Genomic DNA, 18,634 nt, shown 5'->3' on the forward strand with positions numbered 1-18,634 from the left:
CAGGAGAGCTTTACAGCAGATGTCAACTGTTCAAAACTTTTCTTATGCAAGTCTTACGTTGCCACTTCAAGGATCAGCCTACTACACAAGAATGTTCAGCATGTACTAACCAGGCCAATGGACAAATGGCTTAGATACCAAACTTTGAGGCTATTGCTGTAATGATCCTGGACAATGATAACAAATAGCAGAATTTATACATCTGGCATTAACCATGAAACTATTGTTTTTTTTATCTGAGCAAATCAGTCAAGTCGTTTAATGTGTCTCTAGCTCAAGTTAATGTACCTCAAGATCTCTTATCTACTCAGATACATCCTGAGCGGCTCTTTTGTGTATTGTTTCTTGTTGTTCTTGTGACCAGCAGGGAAAAGGAGGCATTCTGTCGTGTTTCTTGCTGCTGTTGCCTCCTGTGCACTTGCCTTTTGTGTTTCTTTTTTTCTTTTCCCTTTTTACTTAAAGAATCGTAAGAAGCTTCGACCCGAGTTTTAAATACTACCGAAACTGGGCAATGGGGCCACTTCCTGAATTTTCCCACATCACATTCACTAGATGTTTTTATTTTGTGTTATATCTTTACTTCAATCCTTTAAATGGCTCCCTTACCTTCTCTTCCTGTTTTCTGTCCTTATATCACAGGTGGATAATGCCAAAATTCTCCACTATGTTGGAGCAGGCATTGCCTTTCCCACCAGTATGCTGTTTGTGTGCCTGCAGTCAGCGCTGACGTACCGACTGGCCAAAACCCAAGGGGAGTACAACTTGGCCCACCTCCGGCTCTGCATGACCCTGCTGGCCTTCGTAGCCTTGGTGCTCAGTATCCTTTCCAGCCTCTACAGATGGCTGCCCTGAAGCTTAAGGGACTAAGCATCCTCTTTTCATCAGATATTTTTATTTATTATTTCATGCAATTAGTCCCTGGCACCTCTTTAGCAATGACATAAAACAGCAAGAGTTTTTAACTCTATAATTGCGTGATACAGTGACCTTTTTACCAGATATTAATGTAGTGCATTAACGCCAGTCTTGTGTCTGCTTCAGACAGTTTTGGAAGCACGCAGCAGGAAATCTTGGCGCTCTCCAGCATATTTCATAGTAGGAGGTGGAAGATTAAAGACCGACTTAAGTCCGATCCAATATCTCTGTCAGCTGATATCCATCTAGAGAAGTTACAGTGCATGTGGGAAAAACATATTAGCCTGACCTACAGTACAGATATACAGTAGCTGTAGCCTGGGCCTGTCTCTTCATGGGTAACATAATCAACATGTGAGCACTTGTAAAGGTCACTAATTAACTCATTGTATCTTGTTTACTTAACCTGGACAAAAACTGAGTGTTTAATCTGCATCGTGCAGGTGAGTGGGGCCGTGTCCACGACTGCTTCCTGTTGGGGCATTTCGGCTTTAGGTCTTCGCATTGCTTTGCTGCTGTTTTCCTTAACCGTGTGTTTTAGGTGGTGTTTTTTTCTGTCAGGAGAGCTTCGTCCTGCAACACGCCTCGGCCATCTTCGAATGGGTGTTCTGCATCATCATCATGCTTTTTTATGGGACTTTTGCCTTCGAGTTTTCCGGCATGTCAGGAGATACAATGGTGGTGCTGGCGAGAGGAGGCTCCCTGGGACCTGCTGGGAGAGAACACAAGATGGATGCGCTGGGAGGGCCCGGTTTGCACTCACAACCACATCCACACCAACCTGAAAGCATGTCCATGCTGTAGCCTCCTGGCACACGTTGATGCCACACAGTTGCCTCATTTTATTCCTTTCCAACTCTAGTCTGAATTATTCATTTCCAGCCGTGTTCGTCTGAAGGTTTGAAATGAACCAGGCCAGTGCAGCAGCCGTTCAGAGCGGGCGTAGCTCTGCTGCAGTTTATACTTGCGTCAAACTTTGTGTCTCCGAAGAACTTGTTTGCATTTTGCACATTGCACAGGCGTGCAAAACCAAATTTTCTCCCTGCTCATGGCTGTGCTCAATGACTATCAGAGGAGCGTTTTGGGAATCAGATCATGGAGTTCTTGTGAATCCGATGGCCTCGGATTTAGATGACTGCCGCGATGCGTTCAGAGTGTGTAAGAAGTGAAGGCTGCTGGACAGCCCAGCTGACAGTATTACAGTGGGAAGGTGTCACAGTGTTTTCAAACAGGGCGGCAGTTTGCATTTTTCATCACGTAAACCTCTGTTAAGCAATAATTTTGATGTTAAGTCACGTCTTTGTAATTAACACCCTACACTGTATAGATCTTCTTTTGTTTTTACTGTTTTGGTTATTCTTTCTGCATACTCATCTGCACATTACCTCCCTTCCAAAGCCACGTGTAAAGCTAAAATATTTCTGTGGAGCTGGTTGACCAAAGCTAATCAGAAATAATATTATCTGGTGGACATCAGAGTAGTTCTGAGCTCTGCTGTGCATCTCATGAGCTTCCATTTAGATACGAGTGTCATTTTGTTTAAAATGCTTATTGCAGCATTAAAGTTTGTGCCATATATGCAAGCCTAATATTGCTGTTGAAGTATCAGACCGCATTGACTTATTGTTTCCGGACTATTTGGGTGATGTTTCATATTTATTTAAACTGTGTTAAAAAATTCAGTGAGCTCTGAGTCACATAAATCTTCTAATTAAGACTGAAAAAATACACCCTTCCCCATTCTTCTTGGGATCCATAGACTCAGCTCTTAAATAATGCTGGATTGAACTCCTTCTCTGTAAAAGAATATGAGGGAGAGGTGACACAGTGTCGAGAGGCCAAATATGTACCAGCTAATTCAATCCAGAGCACTGGCTTTATTGAGTTTAGTGACGGGGCATTACACGTGTTTTCAGGTCCTGTAGGCAGAGGTCTGCATCTTATTATTCCCACATGCAGGAGGAGGAGAACATGTTCTTATTGCTTTAGCTGTTTCCTTTTTTTGTGAAGCTCGAAACTTCGCACAGGTGGAGATGCTTCAGCACGTCAAGCTGGTGTAGTGGGATAAAGGGAAAAGGATTTGTATAATGTAAGACATGGTGGAGATGGACTGTCCTGCTTCAGTGTTAACGTGTTATTTTGTATGTGCCAAATACAAGTCTGCCTATGGCATTGGTGCTAATACACAAATAGGCCTTACCTTGTTGTTTTCTCTTACTTCAGCTGTGATTACAGCAAAGCAATAAGAAGAGACATGAGGTAAATCGGTGACTCTGAGAGTGAGAGCAGGGACAGAAGGTTAGCAATACCAGCACGTGGAGAAATGCTCCATGCTTGCTAACATCTGTGCATAATTTTCTCAAGCTTTGAGGAGGCAGAGGCTTTACAACAGTAGTACTTTATGTAATTGGCCATCAGCACATCTGGCCACATGTCGAGCTGAGATGTTGTTTGTGTAATTTGTCCGCAAATTCACAGTATGTTACTGAAAGTAGTTATTCACTATCAGGCTGAATGTATCAGACTAACTGAACTAGAGTGATGGGGAAGCCTGCGCACGCTGCTCTGAGGACGGAGCTGAAAGCGACACCAGCTGCAACACTGAGCACTTGCTGCTCTCTGCTGGTCACACTGCTTATTGCATGTGTTAAGCTCACATGAGGGTTTTTTTTTTCTACTTAAAAAATTGTCAGTTTTTTCTGCCCACAGTCCGAATACTAAGACCAACTAATGTTTTTATCCTTTTATTTCATAAAGGTGGAGGCTCAACTCCAGCCTGAGTTTCTGCCTGCGACAGTATGAGGTTCTTCTGAGAAACCACATTAAACATTCAATACATTTGAAACGTTCACTAAAATAATGGTGCTAAGCATTTCGCATTTACTTAAAGTACTTAATCCGACGTCATGGTTTGTGAATATTCCCTATTTCTAGCTGACCACTACAAAAAAAAGAAACATTTCTTTTAAATCTTCACATTCGCCATCATTCTCTTCATTTCATAACTCATTCTTCCTCATTTATGGATCTATCTGATCTCTACACTCAGGAAAACATTACCACACCAGCTGTGTTCTTTGATTCAAGGCCTTTGGCTTTCTGCCGTCTTTGTTTAAATTTCATTTTTGTCGATGGGATTCCTTGTGTACATTTGTTTCTTTGTGAAGTATAGGTGCAGCTGGCATTTTTTGTTTTTTTTTACCCAGCTGTAAGACTGGTGATTAGCCATGACGTAATAGATTATTTTTGCTAATCAAGACTCTGTTAAATGTGCGAGAAAACTGAGCTCACTCGTGCAATCGAGATCATTGGTGAGAGCTTTCTGACTAACAAGAACCCAACAATCCTCACAGCACCCCACTCTCAGTTACACAGCTCCCTGTGCCTTTTGTGCTGTTTTGATCATGGAAACCAAAGAGGTCACAGTTGTAAATTCTATTTTGATGAAGAGTCATATGATTGTATCCATTTACGCCTTAATATTCAACAAATAAAAAAAATAAATAAAAAAAAAACAGCAAACGTTGAATCCCAGTGGCTTCATTACACAACATGAGTACAAAGAACCAGAAAACGGTTCTCTAATCTTTTTTTTTTTATTGTTTAATTATTTACATTATCCAGTTTCATTGAGAGAAGGTGACACTCATAGATAAGACATTAAACAGAGGAAAACTCCTATAACAAAACAGTGTCAGCTGTAGGTGAACTTACAGGTTTGGTACACTCGCCACCAAAACGTCCTGAAGCTCTACAGACTAAGTTTTTTGTTTCTCTCTTAAGACTTTCTTAATCCCATCAGAAGTGCTTCTCAAGGATCTAATTACATACTCTGTCATTAATAAATGCCAAAAAGCTGGGCCAAAATGAAATATTCTTAAACGTATTTTTTAAAGAAGTGTGATATGTGCTAGCATGTGCTTCTAAAGTTGTAAAACACAGCAAATTTAAGACATCGGTGGTCTGCTAAATGCTAACGGATTCAGACTAAGATTCACACTTCTAATTATTTGCTAAGTTGAGCCACATTTACAGCAGAAAGCCCGCAGGTACTAAAGAAAAAAACGAAAGGCTGAAATAGCCGCAAGGCCATTTTACATTTTGACTTATAATTTATTCCTCCAGAGATCCAAACTTGACCTGTTATCTCACACAGTGGGAATGGTAGTAGTGCAAACAACTTCCTGTGGCACGTTTACAACAGGTTTTTATAGTCATGACAATACGGTTTCTTAAGCCACGTTTTTGGTTGAGCAGTAATTATACCTCTTACAATAATATGGCAGCCACTGAGGGAGTAAACATTTTGTAATAGCACCTTTTAAGAATAAAGCACTGAGCTTGTGTAAGTATACTGCCCCCCCCCCCCCCCCCCAAAAAAAGGGGGGGGGCAGTTGTATTGGTGCTGGAAGTTGTAGTCCATGAAGAGGAGTCTTGTTCAGCATCCAGGTGGAGATCAGGACAGGCTGGTGGAGTATTTACAAGACAAGCTTTTTGGGCACTTCCCAAGAAAACTCCGGTCGGCCAAAGTGGCCGTAAGAGGCTGTCTGCTGGTAAATTGGCCTCTTCAGGTTCAGATCCCTAAGAAGAACACACAAGAGATGAGACATCGCTGGTGAGAAAGGACTGTGAAGATTTTGATCAAAACTATTTGAAGCCATAAATTTTTATACAGAGTAGAAAAAAAACATAAAGGTGAAACATGTTGTGCAATGAGCTGTAAGCACTGATTGTTTGCATGTCCTCTTGTGAACTTGGAGTTTTTTGTTTGTATTTGGCGTACATGGGTGGCAAAGTTTGTCTGTGCGTCAGAATGACTTGTACTGCACTTTGGATCAACCTCCAACATTTATCGATTACAGAACTCTTAAACACTTGAACCAAAATGAAGTCTTTGGTTATGCAGCTCTTAACAATTAGCGATTTTGGTAAATCGATTAAAAGTAGTTGATTGTTGAAGTTGAGTACTTTACATTGGGCCTATTGTGCTTTAAGTTACTTTCTGTTATATATATACCGTTACAATGATGAATGTTCATATTGGTAAAACATCTCAAAACACAACTTTCTTCTTGTTTTTCTCTGTACTATATCAGTTAGAGTGGATGCTGTGTTCCTGTTGGAGGGGCAGCCAATCAAAAGAAAGAGGGTTACGTTTGATTTCATACGGAGGATGAACTAAAGGGCTGCACCAAAGCTTATTATCAAATAAATCATTATTTTTATATGTGAATCATGCAAAGCTACATTAGTAGAGTGAAGATGGAAAAAACAAACAAACAGCATAATAGATCCACTTTAAAATGAAATGCTCACCTATAACACTGCATCTCAACAAGAACATTATAATAGATAAGGGAAATCTAGGGCTAGGTTTAAATAGAGGGAAATTATCCTAAAAGGATCAGCTAAAAGTGGAAGAATCTTAATGTAAAAGGACAGCAAAAAGGATATCATGTCACAGACATAACCTGCCGGGTGTCTGTGAAGCCACCCGGCAGGTTATGTGTCCGCCACGATTCCCTCTCCAATGGATAGTATTAAAAAAAAAGAAAAGAAAAGAGGAAGAATTTTCTGTATCTAACTATACTTCAACAATTTCAACTTTGATTTTTGGTGTGATTCTCTCTTAGTTTGCTTCTCTTTCCCCTCTTCCCCTGCCAAATGCATCAGCGTGGCAGATGGCTGCCCCTCCCTGAGCCTGGTTCTACTGGAGGTTTCTTCCTGTTAAAAGGGAGTTCTTCCTTCACCCTGTCGCCAAATGCTTGGTCATTGTTAGGGGTCTTTCTAATATTGTATTGTCTTTAACTTACAGAATAAAGGACCTTGAGGCAACTGTTGTTGTGAATTGGGGCTATATGAATAAAGTTGAACTGAAGTTTGAACTTAAATATTTACTTATATATTAAATTCATGTAAATGTTGCTGAACTGCAGAGCTCCTTCAGTGACAGACTGCTGCATCCTCGATGCATGAAGGAGCGTTTCCACAGGTCCTTCCTCCCTGCAGCTTTCAGACTGTACAATCAAAACTGCTCCCAACAATCATAGATGTTTACATCTGCGCTGTAACTGCAATAATTTAATCAACCGATTCGCACTACAACCTGGGTTTGCCTTTTATCTGTAGTTAATTTTATTTTATTTAATAACTGTACATTACTCTGTTTATAGTAAGCATTGTCCTTGATATAAATATGTAAGAAAAAAATTGTGTATATTTCTGTTCTGTGTCCTGTGTACTGTTTGTTTGTATATGTGTCTTTCTGGCTGCTGTTACAACCAAACTTCCCCTTGTGGGACAATTAAAGGATTATTTTATTCTATTCTATTCTATATTCTAAATTCATCAAGATATATGATGAATCTGATTTTTGATCAGTTATTTAATCCTCAAAATGCCAAAAGTAGTTCCTAATTTTTAAACTCATATTTAGAAAGCAAGCAGAACATCTTCATGTTTGAGTAAATATTCATATTTCATCTTATGCAAAAGTCATGTTTATGTGTTTTTACCTGACAATGACTCCTGGCCTGAGATCAAAGTTCTTGTTGACAATCTTGAGCAATTCTGACTCTGACTTCTGAGAGGACCCGTAGGTGAACAAGGAGATGGAAAGAGGTTGGGCCACTCCGATTGCATAAGACACCTGGAGCACACACAGAGATGTGGTTTGCATATTTGTACTCCAGTCATCTGTCATCTATGCACAGCTTTGGAGGGTTAAGCTGTAACCTCACCTGAACCAGAACTCTCCTGCACAGTTTGGCTTTAACCAGAGACTTGGCCACCCAGCGAGCAGCATAGGCAGCAGAGCGATCAACCTTTGAGAAATCTTTGCCAGAGAAAGCTCCGCCACCGTGAGCTCCCCAGCCACCGTATGTGTCTACAATAATCTTCCTTCCTGTTACACCAGCATCACCCTGTTTGCAAAAAAAGGAAGAAGATGAGCAAAAACCAGTGATGACTTTCTAGTTTGCTTTAATATTTTCCCCCAGTATGTGATGATTACCTGTGGTCCTCCAATGACAAAGCGACCACTTGGCTGGAGATGGTAGACAGTTTTGCTGTCCAAATATTTTGCAGGGACCACGGGTTTGATCACCTGACAGAAACAAGCCAGCATTAAAACCAAACATGTGACTTTATTTCCCACACAACACATTACACAGAGCCCAGTCAGGTGTGTCCATGAGGATCTACCATTTCCATTAGGACTCTCTGTTGTTCCTCCAGAGTGACGCCGTCATCGTGCTGGACAGAGATCACAATGGTGTGAACTCTCTTGGGGATCACAGCTCCATCCTTCTGGTCATAATGCACGGTCACCTGTGGGATTAACAAGAATTGGTACACTCGCTGAAGCTGTAGTTAGCTGTTTTATGGTGCCTGTGACAACACAGCTTCAGACAGGTTATCAAATTTTCTAATGAAATATATCCAAGCTTGAAAGACAAAATTCCCAAACTGCTGTGGTGTTGTGTTTTGCGTAAGTAAAAAATGTGCACATGTTGCACGACCTCACCTGTGTTTTAGAGTCGGGACGCAGCCAGGGAACGATGCCATTGCGTCTAAGTTCAGACATCTTTTCATTGAGTTTGTGAGCTACGACGATGGTGAGCGGCATGCACTCCTCCGTCTCATCTGTGGCATAGCCGAACATCAGACCCTACAGAGGAGAGAACGAGTCAGAAAATCAGTGAAGGCAAAACAAAGAAGTAAACAAGGAATATCAAAATACTGATATTCAGCATGCTCTTTTATCAGTAATAACTTCAGCACTTTCTATTATCATATGACACAAAATACATAAAATATAAGCTATGAAAAGAACATTTTAAAAATAATACTTATACATAATGGCTAATGGTCATACAGGCATTTATAGAAGACAAAATAGAAGTAGACGTTGAAATGATAAAAACAAATATCAGGTTATACCGTGTATGGTTATGGGACTTTATATATAATATAGTCAAATTACTCCATATTTCATTGATTAGTCTTAAGCATAGGATAATTTTTTTCAACCAGAAGTCTCTTATAGAAATAATGATCCTGAGCCGTGAGTTTGTCTCTTACTGAGATATCTGCAGGTAATGCAGAGAAAGCATCAATTTCATCTAAACATGTTATTTCTTTATCTTTTGTCCAAACTATTAAGGATGATGATGGTTTTACTGACTAAACTACACTGATTCACTCAAGTACTGCACTCATATACAATTGTATAATTTAATTATTTCCTTTCTCTGCTGCATTACACTTCGACTCCACGACATACTGGACATATTTTTAATCATGCTTCAGATTACTTAAAGACTGTGAGCAATTTCATGAAAAGGAAGTTTCCCCTCTACACATCAAAGTTTTATCCTCAAATTTGTGACCCTTTAAAGAGCCACAAACCCTTGGCTGGGGACCCTATTTACTATACTACAATAAATTTATTTGCAAAAGTAACATAAACACTTATCGAATCTAATAATGATATATCAGCCACGAAGCACATTTTTCTGCCTTACAATCAGCTTGTAACATTTAGTATTTTAAATATTGGACTAGATAAAACAACTTTTTCCACCTCTACTGAACTGATAAACCTGAACACACCAACACTATTGCACCAGATCTCGTCTGTATTCTCTACTGTTGAAGTAAAGAGTCAAACAAACTGTGTTCGGTCAGGGTCACTCACTTGTCAAGCCAAAGTGACCCAGTGACACTGCTGTGGCCCTACCTGGTCTCCAGCTCCAATGTCTTCTTCTTTCCGGTCAACATGGACCCCCTGAGCAATGTCTGGACTCTGCTGCTCCAGGGCCACCAGTACATTACATGTCTTGTAGTCGAAACCTTCAGAAGGGAAGTGAATTGGATTGAGATGGTTAAGAGGGAAACACTAAATACAGAGAACAGAAATAATGTCTATTTTTTTGCTTTCTCACCTTTCTCCGAGTTGTCATAGCCAATGTGCTTGATGGTGTCCCTCACCACCCTCTGATAGTCCACGACGGCCCGGGATGTGATCTCTCCGCAGAGCAACACCATGCCAGTCTTACACACCGTCTCTGCCAACACAAACTTTAATTACAAAGCTGTTTTGCCATCACCAGCAAGTTGTCAACACTGAAATACAATAAACAGTATCAACACTGCATACGACATAAAATCCAGGTGAAATTCAGACCAGTGGGTTAGTTGGCTTATACTCTGCCTTCATCATGTAGTCCCTTTTTTTGCTAAGACAAACTGATTCATTAGACTGTGCTTCGTCTTGGTTTTGCCATTTTTTTTAACGGAAAAAGAGACAAATTCTGGCTCACCACAGGCCACTTTGGCATCAGGATCCTGCTTCAGATGTGCATCCAGGACAGCATCACTGATCTGGTCACAAATCTTGTCTGTGGACACATAACAGGTAAAAACATCAGATTCCGAAGATTTTTTACAAATGCATTGGAAAAAACGACATATTGCATTTTAAATTGCACGCTTAACCTAACACTAATAATAGAAGATGTCAATTTTGTAATTTATATGAAAGTATGAAAGGTTACATCCTAATATCTCACATAACAGTAGTTGAATGTTTTACTTTAGCATGGCAGCAGGACAATGCCTCACTATACATCCCATTCATCTGTCTGTGTCGTCCTGCTGAAGCAATGCAGGAGACCGGTTACATCAGAAAGCCCATCAGCATCTGACTACTCTGCTGGTGAAAAAAGTGCATCTTAGGAAAAGCCACTAAAATGGCCACTATCTGTGGGAACAGCCCAGACTTTGAGTTGTGTTATCAAATTCTAAAGTGTGTACTGCAATGTTCTGCCAAGGCCACCCAACTCTGTTACTGCACAAACAGTAGAAGTAAAACTTCAAACCTGTGAAGTTTATCATTAAAATTGGCTTCAGGAGTGCTACGCGCTTCCAAAATGTAATTTTTTTTTTTTTAAAGAACCTCCTTAAATGATAAATACAGGGACACCATGATGTGACACATGGATCTACATCACTTGCTGTTTCAGAGGACAGTTTGAAAGAGATTTTGAATTAAGGCGCATTGGTATTACCTTTTGTATTCTTCATTCTCTCATAAGCACTTTGTCAGATTAGCATACTTTTACTTCAGAACTACATTAATATGAATCCAGATTAAAAGAGCAGTTTCATTTTTTAATTATTTTATTTATTTAATTTTTTAACAGTCAGCATTTATGTAATACTGCCACTATCTGTGAAGCTGCACAACTCTTACTCATTATCGATTTAGCACATGGGACTTTGAAAGGTTACATATTTGTGAAAGGATTACAACACATTGACGGGGCACCGTGGGGTTTAAAGGCAACATGGAGGACAGAGTACAACTACAAGTTAAGCAAGGTTTGTGTGGAACATCTGGGAATAATTTTTACTGAGTATTTGATATAATTTAACTAGATTAAAGTATAACATAGTCAAACTAATTTTACCACATTGTCACTTTTTATCTTATTGTGTACTTGAGACATTGTTCTTGAAGAGCATTTTGCGTGTCTTTAGATCTCTTCTTTTGCACACTACATTAAACTTGTGTGTCTGCCCTCTTCTTGGACATTTTTTAAGCATGTAACTGTGCACCAGTCAGACACACATTTGCTTCCAGCTGCCTACAAGTGAGAGTGAAGGCCACTAAACACATGTTGCTGTGAATGGAATACCATCCATGCCTGGCGGGTAAACACGCAGCACTGTGGAGTTACTTTGGACATAGTGTCCAGCTTGCATCAAGTTTATTTATATGCATGCTATTTCTGCAAGATAACACTGCAATATCAATGGAAGTGTTGAGCTTATAATTGAATGCATTAAAATTTAATGTCACTGTAACAGAGGTGGCTAGACTTGGTAAAAAGACTCACCTGGATGTCCCTCTCCAACGGACTCTGAAGTGAACATGAAAGAACCATCTTCCAGATGATCACTCATTTTTTCTGTGGGATAAGGTTATTCAATTTCCAGTGCAGAGAGATCCTAAGGTGGCTTTATATTCCTACTGGCTTTCTTTACCAGAAAGATAAAAGAAAGGGAGGCCAACAGCCCTGCAGCCAAAGCGAAATCTGTCCTGCAAACTTCACATCTGTGTCCACATGGCCCAATATATATGGCTAAGGGGACACACACGCATTCTCTAACTCATTTACACACACACACACACACACGCACACACACGCACACACGCACACACGCACACACACACACACACACCATGTGAATCCATGGGACAGTCCATTCCAGGGGGAGTGGATGATGGGAGGGAATTTCAGCTCAAACTGCTTGTTTGTCTTTGTAAACATTATAATGTTCAATAGTGTGTTTTCAATCTCCACCAGCTCTGACTGCTCTGCTTCAGGGCGTGACGTTTCCGTGTCCAAGGAGAAACATCTTTGAGAAGGAGTTCCCCTACCCCCCACAACACACAGGTGGGACAGCCAAGTTAGGGTAGCCTATGGACACAGAGAGAAAGGTAGCTGCTGTTAGCAGGAAAATGATGCAATTACTTGTGTTTACATCATTCAAGTAAATCAGTTTACACTGCTGTGGTGAAAAGACACAAAAAATTACTAGAAAGGACTTATGAATAAGAGAAACTTTAAAAGTTAAACAGTAAAACTAAATCAATAAATAAAATAGAAAAAAAATTAATCTGTGGTTTCAAAAATATGGAAATAAATTAAAAACAGAACACTGTACTACATTTTAATGTTTCCTTTTACAGTGTAGTTCATTATTTGGTGTACTGACCAAAATGATTTTATATTCATTCATTTGAATTTGATACGTTTTCCTGATTTTACATTTTATTAAACTGCAGCTGGAAATTGACCAACATTTCTTCAAATACACTTGAGCTGCTTATGAATTTTATACTTCTTTTTTATACTTCTTTAAGCTTCTTTAAGCTTTATACTTCAAGCTTACGATTCATTTCATCGTGTAGACATTTGCCAGTAGTTTAATAACTACAAATACCAACACCAAAAATGTACCATATAAAGACACATTTGATTTAAAGGGCACAAAACAGTCACCTTCATCATAACTGTCCTATTTATAACATCTGATTTGAATTATTAGTGCAATTCAAATAGAAATTAAATTAAAGGGAAAATTAAGGTTAAAAAATACGGCCTCAAAACTCCACTCCACTACATGAGCAAACATACCTGTTTTTTATGACTGTATTCTCTAATTGAAATCTCCAAGTCCCAATAAAGTCACAACTTTAAAGAAAAAACACTCTAAAAGCAAAAGACATTTTAAAAAGAAGAAATACTTGAAATTTGTACTTTGGTTCAGTTCTATATAATTAGTTTATTTCATTGCCAATAATTAGGTTTAGAGAAGACAGTCACTGTTGCCTGAATGCACTTTTCCATCCAAGTCCCAGCCTGGGGCTCTTGTCGTTGTATACAACTGCAGAAAATATCAAACCATGTCCGGAGAGAAGATCAAATTAATGAAGATATGTCTCTTAGATACCTGGTGACCTTTACGTGATTCACCATGTCTGTGTTTTTGCAAAATATTAGGAGCTATAAAGGGATGCTTAGGAAAAGATCCTCACTATCCTCACACATATAAATACAAACACAATACATGCTTGCACAAACATTAACATACAGAAAAATGGCTCTGACTCTGTTTCTTGTCCCATTAAATGCAACAAGAGTGCAGTGGGCCAATCCTTTTTCTCTACGTCTTTCCATCATCTGGCTCTAATTTCAGTCAGTGTTGAGTTGGCCTTGAGAAATGAGACGAGAATTTTAACTAGCTTCCTGTAGTGAATAAAATACCACTCTTCCTGACAGCTTTGGGACTTTTAAAGCAGATTTGATGTATGTATTATGCATTGTGGAACTTATAGCTGAAAACAAGAGCTCTGCAATAATAATCAGCTTGATGAAATTAGTGAAAACAACTGATAATCAGGAATGCACACAAGAGAGGAATTTGGAATTTTTAGGAAATACAGGGGGGTAGGCGAAAATGAGAAACAGCTGTGTTGACTTACAAATAAATACCACTCACATAAGTAGCATGCTCACCTAACCTCTGCAGAGCTATCTAGCTAAGATATCTGAACTATCTATTATATAGTTTATAGTTAAAATATTTAAAGGTAATATAAATTAGTATAGTGCAGCTAGAAAATTTTACAAAGGGGGCAAAGGAGGGACAAGAGGTCTTGGCAGGGTGGCACATACCTCTTCAGCGAAGTATGTGAAAGTCCCCTATATGTAAATCAAAGTCAACAAAATATCTACGAAACATTTATTGTATCGTTATCATAGAGAAAAATATAAATAGTAGATTAACATAATGGACAAAGAGTTAATAGCTTAAGATTGTTAGCTAAGATATTAAAAGCTATAAAAGTACTGTTTTTAACTGATGTACTGTTAAATATTAAGCCAAAGGTAAAAACAAAAACAAGAAATATAAAAAACAAACAGTCAAACAACCTCCCACTCCCACCCCTGGCTAATTAGAGATATTTAGCTAAAAGTAATGTTGTAATATAAATGTAAAGAAAAAAAATAGATGAAACCATTATCAGGCAATCTGAAATTATTAAAATACTTGATAACTAAAGAAAACAGCTAACAGTTAACAACGATATCCTAACTGTTAAGAAACAGCTACAAATTTAGACATTTAGCTAAAACTATAGATAGTAAAAAAACAAAACAAAAACAAAACCATTTGTTTATGGCTAAATCATTTGTTTTTCAACTCTAATTCATCATATAAGCTGAAAACCTTAAACAGTTGACAAATGCATCAATAGCTGATTTGAAATAGTTAATTTGAAATAGTAGGCACGTGTTAATTATATATATTTAGCTGAAAGCAACAGTTAAAATGTCACTAGCAACGCACAGTTAGCTAATATTTAGCTAAAAAATAGCCTAATATTCAAACATAAATTAGCTTAGTGCTAACTAAAACATTTTTCAACTGTAGAAATTAGCCAGAAATAATTTATCTACCTGTGTTGTTTTAGTAATAATTACATGAAAAACAATGAAACCTGATTTGACATTATAAATAACACAAATTAAAAAATGGATAATCTAAATTCCTAGTTGAAAGAGTGAACTGTATACATGAAATGCAAAATAACAGCAACCAAACTGTTTTTATGGGTTGATCTAAAATACCTAATTTCCTTTGTACGTTGCTATCTCAGATTTTAAAGCATGACTTAGCAAACATGTCGGGCAATAACAACATAGTAGGAGATTGTTAGTAGACACGCCTTATTTAGTCATGTCTCCTGCTGTAAAAAATAAACCCAGAACCTGGTTAGATTTAGAGTGTACTGAGTATCCTACCACAGGGACACTGCGCTGCCTTCAAAATCTAATAATAAGTTATCTAATAGGAGACAGGGGTCAGAGGGGATTTAACATAACAAAACGTGAACTACATCAAACCAGAGAAGATGTGAATGTCCTGTTTGATGCCAAAGAAAGTGGAGAACCACTCTGGTATCATAACTGATTGACCTCTGGATCATACACCCCTGTATGTTTTGGTCTAAAAATGCTCAACACAAGCGCATGTTGCTGTGTGTACATGTGAACTCACAAAAAGAGAGTATTTGTTAATGATTGACTAAGAAAAAGTTCTTGGGGTTTTTTTTCAAAGCCAACAAGATTGCTTTGGTTGTGCTCAAAGATAACTGCTATCAGAGGACCAGCCTGGTACATGATGAAGGTTCATACATGGTGGGGACCACTCTGAGTGCTTAAACTGATTTTCATATTAATTCAAGCTAATTAGAAATTATTAGTATAATCTCCATACAGTGAAGATGATCGTTACTATTTTGTTTCTATAAAGAAACTCCATGTAGAGCTGTCTTATTTTTCTTCTGTTTAATTGATGTCGAAGAACATTTGGGTATACACTAAAAATGTGCCATGTAACCATGAATTGTTTGATATCTTCTAATTAGTCATTGTGTGTTTGAAATCTACCAAAGACACACACACATACACTAGATAGGGTCTAAAGTTCAAATCTTCTTGAACTTTCATCTACCAAGAGCCTGTCAGAAAATGAAAAGCACAAAAGATAGTAGACTTATGAACTTTGTATTTATTAATTTTAACATTAACATTAATTACCAAGTTCCATTTCTTTTTAATCGTCATTTAAGCTGCAATATTTCCCAATGTTGCCCCTCCAATCCGAAACCACTTTGACAAGATCAAGCCACGTGACAGTGTAACCTCCTCCTGTTTGATTGGCTACCTGAAAGTGTGTCTTTTAAAGCTGGGTCATGGTTTCTGGGTCACCTCGGGCTTGAGGGTCAGTCAGAGTCAAACTTGACAGAACAAGATATGTTAAGCAAACCCCGAGGGCCTCAGAGGGAGTGGGTGTTAACACCTGTTTGTCTTTCCTCAGGTTCAAGGACGTGCATTTTACCTCTGCAGCTCACCTCTCCTAACCTGAGCTCATCTAGTCACCAACCAGTTTCATCTGGATGGTAGTGAGAGCAGGCAGGAAAAGTCGGATCTCTCCTGGCTTGGACTTTTATTGCACAGTTGAGAGATTGCAGAGGGCTTAGTGTGTACGCTACAACTTGTTATATAAGCAGCAGCAGTCAGTAAACAGCAGATAATGCACACAGTTTGTCACCAGATTTAATTTACTATATGCTCAGATACATAGTGATTTCTTATCAAAAGTTTGTGGTTTTGCAGACTTTTACTACCTACTGGCTTGTTGTTTGTAGTCATCTGAATTATTGGCTTGAAAATCCTTTAATATCAAAAATAGCTAAATCTATCTCCACCATCAAGGTACCAAGCACAGATTACAATTGCTATCATTCTCACTGATTGGCTTCACTAGTACAATAAGAACTATAAGAAGAACAATAAGAAGTAACATGTCAACCAATGCAAATGAGCAACAACACCACACAGGAGGTGGGGCGCAGTTCTTCAGCTTTGATTGGCTGTCTGTCCCACACACTCCCAGCAGCATTGGTCCCAGATAACAGTGTTCTACATTTGTTTATATGTTTGCATTTGTGTGTTAGTGTGACGGGAACACCAGCAGCGAAACAAAGCCAAGACGTCACTTGAACCTCACAGATGAGTGTTACACAATGGTTAAAGCACATTAAATCATCACAAATGGATGAGTTTTTTCTAATATAAACGAAAACAAAAACAGACCATCTGTTACATTACCAAGTAAAGGACCTATAATCATTTACAGCAACAAAAAGACGCCTCCGGGCAGATTAACCCAGCACATGGCTGAGCCAGAGGGAGTGCAGCAGCTGGGCTGGTGGAGAGTCACGCTGCCCATTTGGGACTCTCAGCACATTCCTCGGTGAAGCTGACGCCAATGAGTGAAATATTACCCTCAATACCACTCTAGCAATCCACTTTCCTCATAGAAATCATGGAGCAAGGCATGATATTCGTTTGACTTGCCTCTGTGTAATGTTACGAAATTAGTTTTACCCCTGTTCTTTTATTCGTCGAAACTTCCAGAGATGGCACCGGAACTCAGTAGTCATTTTCACAAAACTTTTATTCATCTTTATTCATCTTCATTTAAGCATGCACTTCTAGAAGGGAAGACGAGGCCGGTGTGTCCCTCTGCAAAATCTTCAAATTACCAAATTAAACCCCCCCAATTGACTTCACAGTTTGCAACAATTCGCGACACGGCCTCCTGCCGCAATTTCTACACACCACAAACACACACTTTTAGACACAAATTCTTTTTGTTACTTTAATTGACTCCCGTACTTCAGACGAGACGCTGACTCTAACGGCGCTTTCACACAACTACACAGTCTACACACACTGCAGTCAGTGGGCTGAGCCAAGCAGTCGTTCTCTCACTAACGAAGCAACTTGCCCCCACTCTCATGCAGGTTATCAACCGTGACTAGGATCCAACACCTAGCTTTAGTTATTTAAGGCGCTCCCGGTGCCCAGGTCACCACCCCGGCTCCTGTCCCACAGGTCCCAACGACGCGTCCGAAGGAGGGTGGAGTTGCCAAACTCGGAGCACACACGGCCCTCAGCCGGTGACGAGGCCTTAAACCCCGCTTTCTAACTAATAGTAACACAAGTTTCCTGCTTTAACGCATGAGGACGGATCACCGCCACTTTTTCCTAATAACTCAGACGGATGAAACACCGATTCTACTAATCCGTAACAAACGTCTCCTGCTTTAACGCACTGAGATGTTCTTACGGGGCGCTAAACATCAACTTGGAGTTCTTAGAAAAGTCTCTTGCTTTAGTCGCTCACAGTACGCTAAACATCAACTTGGAGTTCTTACAAAAGTCTCTTGCTTTAACGCACTGAGACGGACGCTAGCCGCCTTTTTTTTTTCTACTGAGTGAATTTACACTGCGATACGTTCAACTTAGCGAACAGATAATTTAGGCTTTAAACAATATGCACGGTTCGAAAATAAACAGGTCGTGCTTACCTCATGTGAGCTAGCTCTCTGTTCGCCTCGTTTCACGATCTCAGCTCTGCCAATTCATCCTCTCTGGGCCTCGAGCGAATCCCAGGGTTTCGGCACCAAAACTGTTACGAAATCAGTTTTACCCCTGTTCTTTTATTCGTCGAAACTTCCAGAGACGGCACCGGAACTCAGTAGTCATTTTCACAAAACTTTTATTCATCTTTA

The 18,634-nt window shown here is 39.2% G+C and overlaps 2 protein-coding genes across 3 annotated transcripts in view; one reads left to right on the forward strand and one right to left on the reverse strand.

The window, feature by feature from the left end:
• LOC146505419 (transmembrane protein 150A) overlaps nucleotides 1-5,283 on the forward strand; it is a 21,917-nt gene extending 16,634 nt beyond the window's left edge. For both annotated transcript variants that reach the window (XM_085183105.1, XM_085183106.1), the window contains exons 7-8: nucleotides 640-817; nucleotides 1,457-5,283. In XM_085183105.1, coding sequence (XP_085039231.1) covers nucleotides 640-817; nucleotides 1,457-1,719 — 441 coding nt within the window. In that variant the 3' untranslated portion in view covers nucleotides 1,720-5,283. The remainder of the gene's footprint in view (nucleotides 1-639; nucleotides 818-1,456) is intronic.
• mat1a (methionine adenosyltransferase 1A) lies at nucleotides 4,436-12,042 on the reverse strand. The gene is made up of 10 exons (XM_085183098.1): nucleotides 11,817-12,042; nucleotides 10,239-10,316; nucleotides 9,861-9,983; nucleotides 9,656-9,768; nucleotides 8,441-8,584; nucleotides 8,119-8,244; nucleotides 7,928-8,020; nucleotides 7,656-7,838; nucleotides 7,431-7,564; nucleotides 4,436-5,496 (listed from the first exon to the last, which is right to left on the reverse strand). The coding sequence occupies exons 1-10, from the start codon at nucleotides 11,881-11,883 to the stop codon at nucleotides 5,394-5,396; spliced, it is 1,164 nt and encodes a 387-aa protein (XP_085039224.1). The 5' UTR covers nucleotides 11,884-12,042; the 3' UTR covers nucleotides 4,436-5,393.
• Nucleotides 12,043-18,634: the final 6,592 nt, after the last annotated feature.

This window comes from Neolamprologus multifasciatus, chromosome 13, assembly GCF_963576455.1.
Source record: "Neolamprologus multifasciatus chromosome 13, fNeoMul1.2, whole genome shotgun sequence".
In the NCBI taxonomy this organism is placed as follows: Eukaryota; Metazoa; Chordata; class Actinopteri; order Cichliformes; family Cichlidae; genus Neolamprologus; species Neolamprologus multifasciatus.